Genomic DNA, 16,688 nt, shown 5'->3' on the forward strand with positions numbered 1-16,688 from the left:
TTCTTCTCAATACTGCAAAAGTGCTCTGACAGACCCCAGTGACCATCCCTCCAACCTGAAAATGGGCAGACAAAAATGTTCTTGCAAAAGATGTGGAATTTCTTTTCTTGCATCCCACCCCAAATTCCTTAGTAGTTAATGTGGTTCAAGAGAAGGGATTACAAGTATCAATATTGATCTACCCATCAGGACAGACAGTGGAAAAGCTTAATTTATTCGGACACAAGACTTATTCATCTGCCAGACTCCAATTTCAAATAGCTAATTACGAGGCTCTTATGGCCAAGTACAACTACTCCAAAATATAGGAACACGGCCATAACCTTCCTGGGGCCAAGAAAGAACAATTCCAGGTGCTTATATCTGAGGGACACCTCTTGGCCCATACAGCCCTACAGGCCTCATTAGACTCTGTGGATATCACCGCCCACTCCATCGCAACTGCATGGTTATGAAGTGGGCGCCATGACTGCACCTTTTAGGCTTTCCTAAGGAGTTACAAACCACAGTTAAAGACTTACCCTTTGAGGGCCCCAAACTATTCATGGCACATATGGTTGATTCCCTATCCACCCTTAAAGACTGCCGAGCTACTCGCCACTTCCTTAGTATTTACACACCAGTGCCAAAGAGACACCTACAAAAGTATCATCTCCCTCTGCGATCCTGACCACTGCGGTACATTCCTCAGCAGCACTATGACACTCAGCACCAACAATAAAAGCCCCCTACCAAATGTAGACAGGCCACTCCTCAACGGACTAGCTCTCAAATACCTGCAGCCAAGCAACAGTTTTGAAGGTGTGGTCAAGGCCTCAAGGAGGCCTCCCCCCTTTTCCAGCCATATCAACCATCTTCGACATCCCACCAGTTTGGTGATCGATTAGCTCCGTTCTTTCCATCCTGGAGACTAATCACCTCAGACATATGGATTCTAGAGATCATCAGGGAAGGATATTCCATCCCTTTCCTATCTATCCTGCCCCTCCCACCTCTCTCCCCATCCCTCTTCAGGGACCCCTCTAATGAACCCATTTTACGAGAAGAAATAAATCATCATCTGCATCTGTGAGCCATAGAACTGGTCCCTTCCCAACATAGAGGAATGGGTTTCTATTCCCATTTTTTCTGATCCAGAAGAAATCCAGCGGCTGGTGGCCAACCCTGGACCTTCAAAACCTAAACATGTTTGTCAAACTGCAACACTTCAAGATGATTACCTTTTCTACCATTATCCCAGCACTGGAACAGGGCGACTGGTTCTCGGCCCTTGACCTCCAAGATGCGTATTTCCATTTCACAATACACCCGGCCCACAGATGGTTTCTCTGTTTCACCATGGGAGCCAACTATTATCAGTACAAGGTACTGCCTTTTGGACTATCAACAGCCCCTTGTGTATTCTCCAAAGTCTTTGCGGTAGTTGCTGCCTACCTAAATAAAAAAGGCACTGTCATCTTTCCATACTTAGACGACTGTCTCCTCAAGATCTCATCCAAAGCCAACACTCTTAGTACAGTCCAGGTCTCAATGGACCTTTTCATGAATCTAGGCCTCCATGTGAACTTGGAGAAGTCTACTTTAATACCAGTACAACACCTGGAGTTCATCGCCACACAACTAGATGCCATACAAGACAGAGCCTTCCTTCCGCCTCACACATTCTTGACTGTAGTGGATCTTGTATCCAAGGTGCAAGCCTGTGCCCAGATTTCCAACAGAATGTGTCTCCAGCTAATAGGACACATGACAGTCACCACATTCATGGATAAAGCACGCACAATTACACATGCGATGTCTTCGGGCATATGTCTGTACAGCATATGTTCCTCACAGACACAGCAGCCACAAACTGTTATCCATGCTGAGGATGGTCAAGGACTCACTACTCTGGTAGACACAGCCCAAGAACATCTGTGTCGGGGTTCATTTCCTTCAGCCAGCACCAATCATGATTCTAACAACTGATGCCTCCTTCATCGGTTGGAGAGTGCACCCTGACACTCATATAGTGGAGGGCAGATGGTCTTTAACCAAATCTACCCTATACATCAGCCTCCTAGAGCTACAGGTGGTCTGCAATGCCTGTTGATGTTTCCTCCCACTGATTGCATATCGCACCATCAAAGTCATGATAGACAATATTGTCTGCATGTTTTTACATCAACAGACAAGGCAGAGCAAGGTCCCACTCTTTACACTCGGGGGCACTGAAATTATGGTGATGGTGTATCCAACATGACATCAACATCTCAGCCACATACCTCCCTGGACACCAGAACATCACTGTGGAGTCATTGAGCAAAAGATTCTTCCATGATCACAACTGGGAACGACTAGATTCACTTTACACTCGGGGGCACTGAACCATCAAAGTCATGATAGACAATATTGTCTGCATGTTTTTACATCAACAGACAAGGCAGAGCAAGGTCCCACTCTTTACACTCGGGGGCACTGAAATTATGGTGATGGTGTATCCAACATGACATCAACATCTCAGCCACATACCTCCCTGGACACCAGAACATCACTGTGGAGTCATTGAGCAAAAGATTCTTCCATGATCACAACTGGGAACGACTAGATTCTCTTTACACTCGGGGGCACTGAAATTATGGTGATGGTGTATCCAACATGACATCAACATCTCAGCCACATACCTCCCTGGACACCAGAACATCACTGTGGAGTCATTGAGCAAAAGATTCTTCCATGATCACAACTGGGAACGACTAGATTCACTTAATGTCACAAATGGACTAGGTTCCTATGCTGGTGCGTCTCCCATCAGGTTGATGCAATAAGTGCTTAACTACCACTTATCCTAGACTATATTTTACACCTTAAATCAGAGGTGGGCCAAACTACAGTGGCCCATGGGACCATCCTGCCCGGCCCCCGAGCTCCTGCCCTGGGAGACTAGCCCCTGGCCCCTCTCCTTCTGTTCCCCCTCCCCCGCAGCCTCAGCTCTCTCGCTCCGCCACCGGTGCAGTGCTCTGGGTGGCAGGGCTCTGAGCTCCTGGGGCAGCGTGGCTGCAGAGCCGGGCCTGACCCAGTGCACTCCACTTTTCACTGCCACAATAGATGGTCATTCTGTCTTCACACATCCACTCATAAAATGTTTCCTGAAGGGTCTCCAAAATATTTATCCCCACATACAAGATCCAACCCTGGCCTTGTTTTACACTCTCTTACTAGACCTCTGTTTGAACCAATGGCGATGTTCTTATGTTCACTTATCAATGAAAACAGCCTTTCTTATCTCTATCACCTCTGCCCGATGGGTCGGCGAAATTGGGGCGCTTATGACCCTTATATCCTCCATACATACTTTTTCATAACTCAAGAATGCACATTGTGGCAGTATCATGTAGAAAGTGTAGAGATAGTCATTGTGAAGGAGATTTATCATTGTGAGTATAAGCACTGAGATATAGGTCAGTCCTACTATATTCTAAGTCAAGATCCACTACTGAAACTAGACCTGGAACTGGTGGACCTGAGACCACATGATACTGAAGTATATGTTTGGGGGAGGAATCCTCATCAGTCCCAAATGCTGGCAAACAGTTCCAGAGGTTTGTCACTGAAGACATACTTTGAAGATACAAAAATCCCTAGATCTTCATCTGTTAGGTGGCACTGTTGTCTCATACATGGAGTTACTCACATTGAAATGTGAAAATTCACATCTCATTTTCACACCTGACAGGTCACAGGACACTGGACATGGGCATCCTGACATACAGAAACTATTTTACATACATTTTAGAGGCTTTTCAAATATATTAGTAATAACATTTCCGTCCCTTATAGGCCAGTACAGGATACTGAATCAACACAAATTTTAAAGCTAAAGTCCTAAATTAATTTTCCTCCAAAAATATAGCATGAAAAGAATGTGTTGGTAGGGTTTAAAGTTTTTACATTGGAGTAATATGGTCATCCCACTCATTCCATTAAAATCTTTATATCATACTATCATATGACAGAAAATTAAAGTAGTATTTAGACACTGTATCTCCGATATATCTGTATGTTTGTTTACATGTGTGTGTATATAAATTCAACTCCTGATTCAAGTAGCATGTAAAATGAAATCCTAAAGGTGAAATACCTTCTTTTTCTTCAAAGGTGCCAAAAGGTGGGAGAAGGTGAGAAGTAATGATTCGTAAGAACCTTCAAAGTTTGCTTATTCCTAGGCTAGAAGAAAACAGATTTATTAATCTGGATAGGTTGCCCTATAAATTATTTTGAAAGCGATAGTTATGCAAGCATTTGACTACTTGTTTTTATTCTAAACCAGGAGGAGGACTGATTGGGAGAAAGGGCTGCATAGGTGCAATGGGAAGAACTGATACAATGATGTGTGCAGTATACGGCTGGACTGAAGAGATGGCATTTTCTGGAACTTCCACTGGGGATGTGTGTATCTGGAGAGATTTGTTTCTCATAAAAACTGTCAAAGCACATGATGGTCCAGTATTTAGCATGCATGCATTAGAAAAAGTAAGTGAACTATTTGGATTTTAAATGAGACAGTTTGGATTAATAAAAATCTCTTTGTGGCTAGGCCTAACATGAATGCAGTCTATTACCATATAATTGGAGTTCAGGATTCTAGATGGTGCTCCCCACTCTCGAGTCAGCGGGAACTGAGAGTGTTGCATTTCCCATTAGGAGGAAGTGCATTGTGTCATTATATTACAGTGACTCCTCTCACTGATTTTAAGAGCTGCATGCCCTCCTGTTTAATGATGCCTTAAGAGTAAAAGTGGATAAAGCAGGTAAAGTGGAGGGACTCTCCGGGTGAAAGGGGATTCTGTTACATTGCATTAAAAGAAACATATGCCAGTTATGTTTGTAACTATGTGAAGACTTGAGCAGATGTAGGGTTGCCAACTTTCTAAATGCACAAAACCAAACACCCTTACCCTGCCCTGCCCCTTCCTTGAGGCCCACTCCTGCCCTGCCCCTTCTCTGAGGCCCTGTCCCCACTCACTCTAGCCCCCTCCCTCCATCACTCGCTCTCCATCGCTCGCTCTCACTTTCACTGGGCAAGGGCAGGAGGTTGGGGTGTGGGAGTGGGTGAGGCCTCCAGCTCCGGCCTGGGCTAGGGAATTACGGTGCGGTGGGGAAGACTCTGGGGTGGGGCTGGGGATGAGAGGTTTGGGGTGTAGAAGGGGGCTCTGGGCTGGGGCCAAGGGGTTTGGAGTGCGAGAGCAGACTCCGGGCTGGGGCAGTGGGTTGGGGTATGGGAGGGGGTGCAGTCCCCAGCTGAGGGTGTGGGCTCTGGGGTGGGGATGAGGGATTTGGGCTGCAGGAGGGGGCTCAGGGCTGGGGGAGGGGGTTCCAACCTGGGGCAGGGGGCTGGGGTGCGAGTGGGGGCTGTAGGATCTGGGAGAGAGTTAGGGTGCGGGAGGGGGTTCTAACCTGGAGCAGGGGGTGGGGGGCCCAGCGTCTGGGGCACAATTAAGGTGTGGGACGGGGTTCCGACCTGGGGCAGGGGGTTGGGGTGCATGAGGGAGTTCAGGGTGCAGGTTCCAGCCGGTCACTGCTTATCTCAGGCGGCTCATAGTCGGCGGCGCAGCGGGGCTAAGGCAGGCTCACTGCCTGCCTTCCCTGGCTCCACACCACATCCCAAAGCAGCTGGCATGTCCATGTGGCCCTTAGGCAGAGGGGCCAGTGGGATGTGTGTGCTGCCCGCACCTGCTGGCACGCCCCCGTAGCTCCCATTGGCTGCTGTTCCTGGCAGGGTCAGCGCTGGGGGCAGGGGCAGCACACGGAGCTTCCCTAATCGTCCCTGCGCCTAGAGGCTGCAGGGACATGCCAGCCGCTTCCGGGGTGCTGTGCAGAGCCAGAGCAGGCAGGTAGGCAGCCTTAACCCTACTGCGCCGCCGACCAGACTTTCAATGGCCCGATCAGCAGTGCTGACTGGAGGCACCAGGGTCCCTTTTCAACCAGGCATTCCCGGTTGAAACTTTCTACCATTTATAGCAATTTTCACTATTTTATGCATAGGAAATTTCTTCCAAACTGGTAGAAAATCCGTAAATGAAATAAACTTTTTAACTACATCCATTGTATATAATCCTGTATCCTTGTGTATATAATCTAGTAACTATTATATGGGCTTTATTGGATTACAAATTGAAAACTGTTACAGTGCCAACATCCAGTAAGGCAGGGATCGGCAACCTGTGGAATGCGGGCCGTCAGGGAAATGCGCTGGCGGGCCGGGACGGTTTGTTTACCTGCAGCGTCCGCAGGTTCGGCAGATCGCAGCTCCCACTGGCTGCGGTTCACCGTTCCAGGCCAATGTAGGCTGCAGGAAGTGGCGGCCAGCAAATCCCTCAGCCCGTGCCGCTTCCCGCAGCCCCCATTGGCCTGGAACGGCAAACCGCAGCCAGTGGGAGCTGCGATCTGCCGAACCTGTGGATACTGCAGGTAAACAAACCGTTCTGGCCCGCCAGCGGATTTCCCTGATGGCCTGCGTGCCAAAGGTTGCCAATCCCTGAAGTGAGGCCTTGTCTACACTATACCACTTTAACTCTTCTTGCATAGTTAAAGCAACACAAGCCCTCTAGTTTGGTATACTTCTGTTAATATAAAGATATATTGGTATGGGTATTCCAATATGGGAAGGGGAATAAGCTCCATCAGTATAAGGCACTTTTATATCAGTTCAGCTGCGTCCCCACAGGGGGGACTATTTCAGTTAAAAAAACAAACACCGCTGACTAAAATAGTAACATTGGTACAAAACTTGTATGTAAACTAGGCTTTAGTCATCTGGAATAGATATAAGTTTAAACCAGAGTATGTCCTTTTCAGCCGAAGGAGCTACAGTGTTCATTTTTTGTCACAGTTATAATTAATTTAGATATAGGATTGGTGACTGTTTAAGACAAAACTGTGTTTTTCCTAATTTATAACATCAAATGATTACAGCTTTATTGCCAGTTTATCTATTGTCAATATTTTCCCCCTTATGAAACAATTTCAGTCTTCTGACATAGGCAGAAGAATAGAAATAGAGTATTCCTGTTAGAGAAAAGGGTCCCAAACCACAAAGTTAAAATACAGATGTAACCTTTCCCCACATTCACAAATATGCTAGTCAGTATTGGCACAAGTAATTGTAGAAGTAAGGATAATCTTTTTTAAAAAAATACTAAATTATTCACTGATGACAACCTATGAATTAATCCTGTTCTACTTTTTTGGGCAGGGATTTGTAACTGGTGGAAAGGATGGGGTAGTGGCTCTCTGGGATGACACCTTTGAACGCTGTCTCAAAACCTATGCCATCAAACGAGCTGCTTTGGCCCCTGGCTCTAAAGGTGAGTGTATAGTAAGTACATCAAACCTTTCTGTTTTATTCTGCCTTTAAACACTGTCTTTAGTAAGCTTTTTCTTCTAAGTTTCCTCCCTCCACAATAAAAGGAAATCAAGTTTTGCTGTAGTAAAAATCGAAATAGGGAAAAAATAAAGTTGTATTTGAAAACTGTTCTGTTTAAAGTGTGCTTCTACTCTGAAAAAATGACTAAGTAAAAGTAGCAACGTCTAACCTAAACCATATGCTTCCTTTGTATATTCTGTCATATCTGTGTTCTTTAATGACAACAATAATGCTTTTCATGCCTTATAGTACTAAGACCAAGCCAGCCAGGAGACAGTGATTGTGGGGATTCAGTTGTGTAGCAAAAACCTGAATTTTTTACTAAGTCTCAGTCAGTTTCACCTGTTCACATCCAGGAAGGCAAATTTGTTCTATAGAACCTTTATCGCTGATGATTATACATCAGAAGGAAAGAACCAAGCTTAACACTGATCAGAAGTTGAGTTTGCAAGACTAACCATAAAGGAAAAAATAGTTTTATTTGTGAATTGAACATATTTGTAAATCTTTGAGGATAAACACTCACTCCAATTAGGGCATTTTGAATACGGGCCACAAAGATCAATGACAAAACTACATTTGGCCTGGAAGATATTAAATCCTTAACCTAATACCAACCCATGGTCTGAAGAGAGAATCTGTGCATGGCTTATAAAAATCTAGTAACAGTTACACTGAATTACAGTTATATGTTTTGGGGAAGTTCATTTCCATAAACTCTTCAGTGTCTTCTATTTTGCTCAATCAGCAGGTTGATTTGGAATTAATTGTCATTCCTTTCACAGACCTCAATGGACTACTACAGAAGTGAGGGTAGTTTAAAAAAATTTGAGAGATTACGCTCTGAAAAATTATTCTCAAAAATGGCACCATGGGGGTCCATATTTAATCTTCCTATTTGTTCTGCCTTGTAATAAAGGAATGGAGGGGAGAATATTTTTTTCTATTGCAGGTTTAATACTCTGTCTGGCTTTTTTTCATGTGATCATGTATGAGTACTGAAAGGTTTTCAGGCCTGATGTTCCTTCAAATTTCTCCCATTTGCTGGCTGGTGTTGGTCCTGATATGCAGCTTTTCCAGTCTGATATTCTGGAGATTTCTCTGTCCGTCTTCCCTAAAAAAAACTAAGAATCTTTTGTTCTTAGCTTACATCATTAGACTGTCAAAAGGGTGGCTCGCCATTTCCTTATTAAACTTCTATTACAGTTAAAATAGTAGTTTAACACATTTTACTGATGTACTCCACCCTAACTTTAAGATAGATAGCATCATAGATATACACACATTTCTTTCACTGTGGTTTGTAGCATGCTTATTAGATAGCCATGTTAATGCTCTCCACCTTGTTTGAACCTCAGGGAGAGTCTAGTGAACATGAAGATCATTGACAGTTGCCTTATATGGCAGGGTTATTAGAGAAGGTGGGGTAACAAAAACTGGGAGGCTGGCACAGAATAAATTATATGGCTTCGGTAACAATGATACAGAGCACGTTTAAAAATTAGCTAATATGTGCTAAAGCTCCACAACTGTAGCCAATTTTGTATGCAGGAAAATGCTAGGACTTCTTTTCTGTTGAATTTGATCTGGTAAAATGTGGGTGTAATGTATATACTTCTGAAATTAAACTCACACCTTTAAAAATTTAATGTTTTAGGTCTCCTCTTAGAAGACAACCCTTCTATACGTGCCATATCGTTAGGACATGGTCATATTTTAGTGGGCACAAAGAATGGGGAAATACTGGAGGTGGATAAAAGTGGACCAATAACTCTGCTGGTTCAGGTACATTTTAAAATATTACTGTCAGGGTGTTCAACATCTGAGCCCGTGGCGAGAGTCTGTAGCTATGTCACCCAGCAGCGAGACTCTGCAGCCAGTGGTAGGAGAACCTGAGCCCTCCCTGCTCTAACAGTTTCCAGCCCAGAGCCTGTGACAGGTTGGTCAGATATGCAGCCTGGGGGGCAGATGCCACCAAGCCTCTTCACTGGGTTACTTCCTACTGCATTCTCAGCCCCCTCCAAAGTCACAAAAGGTGTCATCTTATGAACTCACAGGTTTGGGGGTTCTCACCAGAGTCTTTGTCGTTCGGTTCCAGCCCTCTGTTCCTGGTCTCCACAGGGGTCTTCAGTGGCTCTTCTGCGGGGTCTGGTCCAGGCAGTGCGGCGCTCCTGCAGCCTCTCTCCAGGGGTTACCAGCATAAGATTGCTCCTTTGCTCAGTCCGCACTGACTGAGCTGAGTTGATTCCTTTGGAGCGCTTTCTCCGCTGTGAGCATGCCCAGCAGCTGCGGCTGGGTTGGCCTTCAGGACCCAGAGCTGCTCGATAACCCTTGGTTCCCTGGTGTGAGGTCAAGATACCCCATCATAATTACCCATATATTCTTTCCCCCCACCCCCACTTCCTTCCCAGAATCTGCTGGGCTTTGTAAGTTTCTATCATAAGTATATGATTATACTTCAAACAGAAGTAACATAAAATAATAAACATTCTAACTATTAATGAAGTCTGAAAACTATTTTAAATTCAGAGATTTTAAAAGAGAAGAGACCATTACGATAATCTAGTTTGACCTTTTGCAAGACACAGGCCCTAGAATTTCACCCAGTAATTCCTGCATCATGTCCATAATTTCTGGTTTAACTAGAGCAATGGTTTTCAGCCTGTGGTCTGTGGACCCTTGGGGGTCTGCATACTATGACTAAGATTTCCAAAGGGGTCCGCACCTCCATTTGAAATTTTTTAGAGGTCCACAAATGAAAAAAGGTTGAAAACCACTGAACTAGAACATATATTTTAGAAAGACATCTACTCTTGATTTAAAGACTTCAAGTGATGGCGAATCCACTACATCCCTTTGGTAAGTTGTTCCAATGGTTAATTACCTCACTGTTTAAAACACGGTGCCTTATTTCCAGTTTGAATTGGTGTAGCTTCAGCTCCCAGCCATTGGATCTTGTTATGGCTTTGCTAGATTGAAGAGCCCAGTACAATCAGATACCTTCTTCCTTTGTAGGTACCTATAAACCATGATAAGTCACTTGTTAGCCTTCTCTTTGCTATCCTAAACAGGCTGAGCTTCCTAGGTCTCTGATTGTAACATGAGTTTTCCAGATCTTGAATCATTCTTGTGGCTTTGTTCTTTTCTGTTCATATATATGTAAGATGCATATTTAATCAATGTATATGAAGAGCTATTACAGTGCAACAATGCATGAACAACAGATTTTTAAAACGCACGCACGCATACTAGATCCTAAATCAAAAGAGATATATGTCTATATCTATCTATATCTATATATATATCTATATCTTTAGCAGAGCCTGGCTCAAAAGATATGCTAATATTTTGTTTATAGTATGTTTTTATCTTAAGCACAAACTTAAAATAATGAATGTATATTTTGAAGGATTATAAAAGGAAGTTTATAAATACTTTTTTACAAATTGGGCTTTTTCTTTGTAATAGAATGCACATTTATGGCCAGACTGTGAATTCCTAACTCAAATTGGGTCATAATTATTCACATGAATAGTCCAGTGACAATTTGGGCCTTCATTGTTAGGTTAACAAAAAGATTCTATAAATTAGATAATTTAGTGAATCAAATCATTAGGGCAATTTTCTCAGATATAATTTACTTTAATTTTATATTACATTTTACTTAGAAGCTTTTTATTTTTAAGATATTCTGTGCTGATTACTGAACCAAGAGTGTTTTCATTAGGAAGTTTTCTTTATCATCCAACAAAGATTTCCACATTCTCAGTATAGTTTTGTAGCATCCTTTTTTTTTCTCCCCTTCCAGTTTTGGAAATAAAATTACCTGATAGATTTTTTTTTTTTACAGGGTCACATGGAAGGGGAAGTTTGGGGTCTAGCCACCCATCCTCATTTACCTATTTGTGCCACTGTAAGTGATGACAAAACCTTAAGAATATGGGATCTATCTCCTAGCCATTGTATGTTAGCTGTTCGCAAATTGAAAAAGGGTAAGATGCTACTATGAAAAGAGATTGTAATTGAATTAAGTTAACACAAATTAGCATTCTAAATCTTGCAAAGACAAAATGTGAAAATATTAAGTTTTCTCTAGTTCAAACAATTTCTGTGACAAGACGTTACTGACTCAACAGATAAAAGCTGCAAGAAATATTTAAATGTAATAGTGTTTCATAAGACTGTTAACAATTAAAAGCCAGAAAATTTAAAATAAAGGATGAAGCCCCAGCATTAAACCCAGCACCTTTTATCTAGTATTGGAGGCATTTTTAAACAATGGTTGATTTTATGTATCGTATATATACTATAAAATTTTAGCTCATGAGTATTTTCAGATGAAATCACAGCATTGATGCTGAAGGTCCTTTTTTGTTATTTGACATGATCATGATGTTATATAATTTTGTGTGGATTTTTTTGTTTTGGGATTAAAACTGGGGAGATGTTCTGCCAGGAAGTATCTGAAGCTGACAGAAAATATCATGATAGCTCTCTGAAAGGTGGTTGTTATTACTATCATCAATTATTATTAATTATTATTAAGAAGAAGAAGAAAATTCCTAATTAATTATATTGTGGAAGTACCCAAAGGCCCTAATCTGGAGAGGGGCTCCAATGTCCTAGACACTGTGGAAGACACATTTGCCCAGAAGAGTTTATAATCTAATTTTAACGCTAGATGCAATAAGTGACGGTAATAAACAATAGGAGGGAAGTACAGGGAGAATATGGTTAACAACATAAAGGGGGATAGGTATAGTAGATTTACAGACTAGTTCAGGGAGGTTGTTGCATATGTAAGGGATGGTGTGGCAGAAGGAATGAAGACTCTTGTGGCAAAACCAGACAAGCAGGTGGAGCAAGGAAGGGGAGGATGATACAAGGAGAGGCAGAGCTGTAGGATTTTAAATGTGGGAGCAAGAAGTTTGAATTTGATACAGCAGAAGAGAGACCTAGTAAAGGGATTTAAAGAGGGGAGTGGGAAGAATAGGCAAGACTGATAGTATTAGCAACTACTTATTGAATAAATGGTGTGTGGGTTTCAACAAGGCCAGTGAGGAAGAAGTTGTCAGAGTCAAAACAGGTAGGGGTGAGGGCCTAGTTGAGTTTTGTGTGCGTTAACAGAGAAAAAAGTCTTGATTATAGGTGGAGATGGTAGTGAATCCTATAGTTAAGGTTAGGGTGACCAGACATCCCGATTTTATCGGGACTGTCCCGATATTTGCTTGTTTGTCCCGCGTCCCGACCAATGTTAGGTCGGGACACTGGACAAACAAGCAAAGGCTCCGGAGCCCAGAAGGGCTCGCGCCCTCCCCCGCCCTGACTCTGCCCCCTCCTTCCCCCATTGGCTCCCTCCCCAAATCCCCGCCTCTTGCCAAGCATGCCATGCCCAGGAGACGCAGGGGAGTGCGGGGCCGGGGTGAGTGTGAGTCTGGCCTGGCCCCGAGCAGGCAGGACTCGGTACCTGAAGGGAGAGTAGGGGGGAGGCCCGCGGGGCCAGGCGGCGGCTGTTCTCCCCACCTGGGCAGCAGGACTCAGGAGCAGCCGCTGCTGCAGCTCCCACTGCCGCGGGGGGAGGAAGCGGCCAAGCACGTGGCGCTCAGCGGCTGCGGCTTTGGCGCCCGGGCCAGAACCCCCCGAGCCTGGGCCTGCTGCAGGGACCCAGCAACGCGCACGCTGCGCCCAGCCCCTGGCCAGTCGTGTCTGGGCTGGCTGCCCGGCTGGTGCAATCCCGCAGCGGAGGCATCGTTCTCCTGCGGGACCCAAGCGGGATGGGGGGGCTGGGGCCTGCTGCCCCCACTCCGGGGCCGCCCGCGGGATTGCACCAGCTGGGCAGCCAGCCCAGACGCGACTGGCCAGGGGCTGGGTGCGCGCTGGGTCCCCGCAGCAGGCCTGGGCTCAGGGGGTTAATGGGTGCTAGAGCCGCAGCCGCCAAGCTTGGCCAGCGGCCGCTTCCTCCCCCCGCGGCAGTGGGAGCTGCAGCAGCGGCTGCTCCCAAGTCCCGCTGCCCAGGTGGGGAGAACAACCGCCGCCTGGCCCTGCAGGCCGCCCCCTACTCTCCCTCCAGGTACCGCGCCCGAGTCCTGCCTGCTTGGGGCCAGGCCAGACTCACACTCACCCCAGCCCCGCGCTCCCCTGAGTCTTCCGGGCCTCCCTCCAGCGCTTGTGGAGGGAGGAGGGATCGGGGGTGGGGGATTTTTTTTTTTTTCTCTGCCGCCATTTTTTCCCCCTCTGTCCCTGTTTCCCCCCCCCCATGTCCCGATATTTGACCTGGGTGATCTGGTCACCCTAGTTAAGGTTGCCATTATAAGACTTTGTTTTCAATTGCATATAACTTTCCTAATGTTTAACAGTTTAGGCTGAAATTTTCCATGCCAGGTGTATGCCTCAGGCTGAATTTGTTTTGTAAAGATTCATCAAAAATGATTCTTGTGTTTCCTAGAACATGGTAGAGAAATACATTGTTTTACTCATGTTAAAAAACTTTGGGTTTCCTTGAGAAGCTGCAGCACCTCTGTGCTTTAGAATAGGCACATGAAATTTATCAGGAGTGTTGCCTTTGTGTCAGGATGTGTGCTTCCTGTAAAAATCCATCAAAACTTGGCAGAGTAACAAACTTCTGAAAATTACAGTTCGCACATGCTGAGTAGATGTTGGTTAATGTTTAGCAACTAAATTCCCTGAAGATTATGCCAGTACTGGGTGCACTCCATTTCAGGGCTGTAGGAGCTGAGTAGATGTGCCCTTGTGAGTACTCCTCCCAGCCAGTAGGGACCACTGTAGTGCCAGGCATCAGAAGTGAGATCATTCCCCTAGTATGGCGAAGGAGAAGGAATCAGCTGGAAATGCAGAGGGTGAGGGATGGAGTGGGAGAGGGAGTCTGTGGCCTGTGGAAATGGGAAGAGGGACAGAGATAGGCTGTGGGAGCAAGAAGTAGGGTGGGAAGGTAGAGTCAGGCTGCAGAGGAGAGGAGGAGGGTCTGTGGGGGCAGAGACTGGCTGTATGAGGGAGGAATAGGAACTAAGTAGAGAGAGACATGCTGCTGGTGGGGGAATAGGTACAGAGTGGGGACAAGAAGCAGGCTATAGGATTATACTATAGTTAATACTATAGGACCGTGGGCCTTAGGGACATGCTGGCTGCCGCTTCCCGCAACTTCCATTGGCTGGGAACGGCGAACTGCGGTCCCTGGGAGCTTCAGGGGGCTGTGCCTGCGGATGGTGAACATAAACAAAATGTCTTGTAGCCCGCCTGTGGATTACCCTCATGGGCCCCATGCTGAAGGTTGCTGACCCCTGGTTTAGTGTGTATAGTCTTTTGCAAGTTGGGGTGGTGTATATAGCTAGTATATATAGTTCTTATAATCAAAGGACTTTTCACTCCAGGGGCCGGGCATGCTCTGGTACCCAGGCTTCAAGCCTTATGCCAAACCTGTGCCAGTAAGTGACACGCACTTGAGTTATTTAAAGGGTTCTGGGGAAACTCATGTTAAGGACAAGTGCAAAATATGTCAAGACTCCAGACCCTGTACCAAGAAGGACTGAGACATCAGACTAAAGGCTATCCTCATGAAAGCCACCCTCAAACCTGTCTCCTTGCACCAAGCTCTTCCCAGCACTATTCTCCATCCCCGGTGCCACAGAAGAAACCCAAAAAGCAGCACAGCAAGAGAGGGCACTTGCCGGTACAAAAGAGAGAAAAGTGGGGAGAGGGAGTAAGACCCATGCCAGGCCGTTGTTCTACCCCTGGACCTGCGTCAGCACCGTCAACTCCATCAAGGGAATTGAGGCTGATGAAGGACCCTCTGCTGACACCAGGGAGTCACCATGGTACCAGTGGACTGATGGTGCCATCAACCCTGGAGGTTTATCGGGCAGGTAGGGACCTTCTCTCTGTTCTGGTCCCTCCAGCCCCACTGGGGAACCTACCAGCTCTGGCCTCCAGAAGCAGGAGGGAACAAGGTACATCAGGTGCCTTCCTGGCACTGGGTCCCCCAACATCATCCAGGGGCAAGCCCTACCTGATTCCCAGCGTCCTGCTCCCTGGCACACCACTGGTCCCCAGAGCCCCTGCACCATATGGCCGCACAAGTGGGTACTGCTCCACCCTGGTCGCCGACAGAGGAATCCTCTTCAGATTCTGAAGAGGAGCCCTATGTACTGAGAAAAGCCCAACATCGGTACCCAGCCTACACCCCACCAAGCTTTACTGCTGGTCCCCAGGTGCGTGCCTGGCTAACGGGCTACTGGCCGATGTAGTGGCTCTACTGGAACCCCTGGGAGTTTCCCCTAGAACCAGGGCCTGACTCCCACTGCTCCTACTTGGTGGCCTCTTGGAGGCAGGCTACTGCTCCTTCCTGCTCAGCATCAGATCCAGACTCCAGCACCGATCCCAGTACCAAAGCCCCGTAGGTATAGTCGAGGCAGAAGGAGAGTAAGGAGTCCCTCCTTCAATGAAAGCCTCCCCCTCATCCTCCCCAGATGATGCTGTTGCAGGTCCCAGCAGACTACTTCCCCAGGATGATTTCAGGACCTTCTGAAGCAGGTCACTTCAGACCTGGTCTTGGAGCTCAAGGAGCTCAAGAGACATCACACAGCCTTAGTGGATGCAGCCAGGATATCAAAGTAGCCCTACCCATCAATGAGGCAAAGATGGGACCAGACAAAGCCCTATGGCAGATTCCTTCTTCTCTGGCCCCCACTTCAAAAGGGGCAGAGAAGCAGCATCTATTATGTGCCAGCAAGCAGCTTCTCAATATCTATACTCACACCCTCCCCCAGGGTCCCTGGTGGTGTCGGAAGTGAACAAAAGGGACAGGCAGGGCCAGTCGAGTGCTACCCCAAAATAAAAGGATGCTAAGAAACTGGACCTTTCTGGAAGAAAGGTTTATTCCACATGTAGCTTCCAGCTGTGTATTGCCAATCAGCAGGCTCTTCTGGGGAGATACGATTTTAATCTGTGGGACTCCCTGACTAAGTTCAAAGACTTCTTGCCTCAAGAGGCAAGGCAGGAGTTTGCAGTCCTCCTAGAGGAGGGTAAGAATATGGCTAAGACCTCTCTCCAGGCGGCTCTGGATGCTGCCGACTCAGCGGTCCAGACAGTAGCCTCTGTGGTCACCCTGAGGCGCTGTTCCTGGCTCCAGTCCTCTGTCTTTTTCCAAGAAGTCCAACAGTCTATCCAGGACCTCCCATTTGAAGGCTCCTCTCTTTTCTCGGGGCAGATGGACATGAGACTTCATGGACTGAAAGACTCAAAGGCTGCACTATGATCCTTACGCCTG

The 16,688-nt window shown here is 46.1% G+C and overlaps 1 protein-coding gene across 3 annotated transcripts in view; it reads left to right on the top strand.

Annotated features, from left to right (window-relative positions):
• EML5 (EMAP like 5) overlaps positions 1-16,688 on the top strand; it is a 327,745-nt gene that overhangs the window by 212,292 nt on the left and 98,765 nt on the right. For all 3 annotated transcript variants that reach the window (XM_039537037.1, XM_039537038.1, XM_039537039.1), the window contains exons 21-24: positions 4,310-4,512; positions 7,235-7,346; positions 9,063-9,190; positions 11,256-11,397. In XM_039537037.1, the coding sequence (XP_039392971.1) occupies positions 4,310-4,512; positions 7,235-7,346; positions 9,063-9,190; positions 11,256-11,397 (585 nt within the window). The remainder of the gene's footprint in view (positions 1-4,309; positions 4,513-7,234; positions 7,347-9,062; positions 9,191-11,255; positions 11,398-16,688) is intronic.

The sequence above is a fragment of the Mauremys reevesii genome, linkage group 4 (genome assembly GCF_016161935.1).
Source record: "Mauremys reevesii isolate NIE-2019 linkage group 4, ASM1616193v1, whole genome shotgun sequence".
In the NCBI taxonomy this organism is placed as follows: Eukaryota; Metazoa; Chordata; order Testudines; family Geoemydidae; genus Mauremys; species Mauremys reevesii.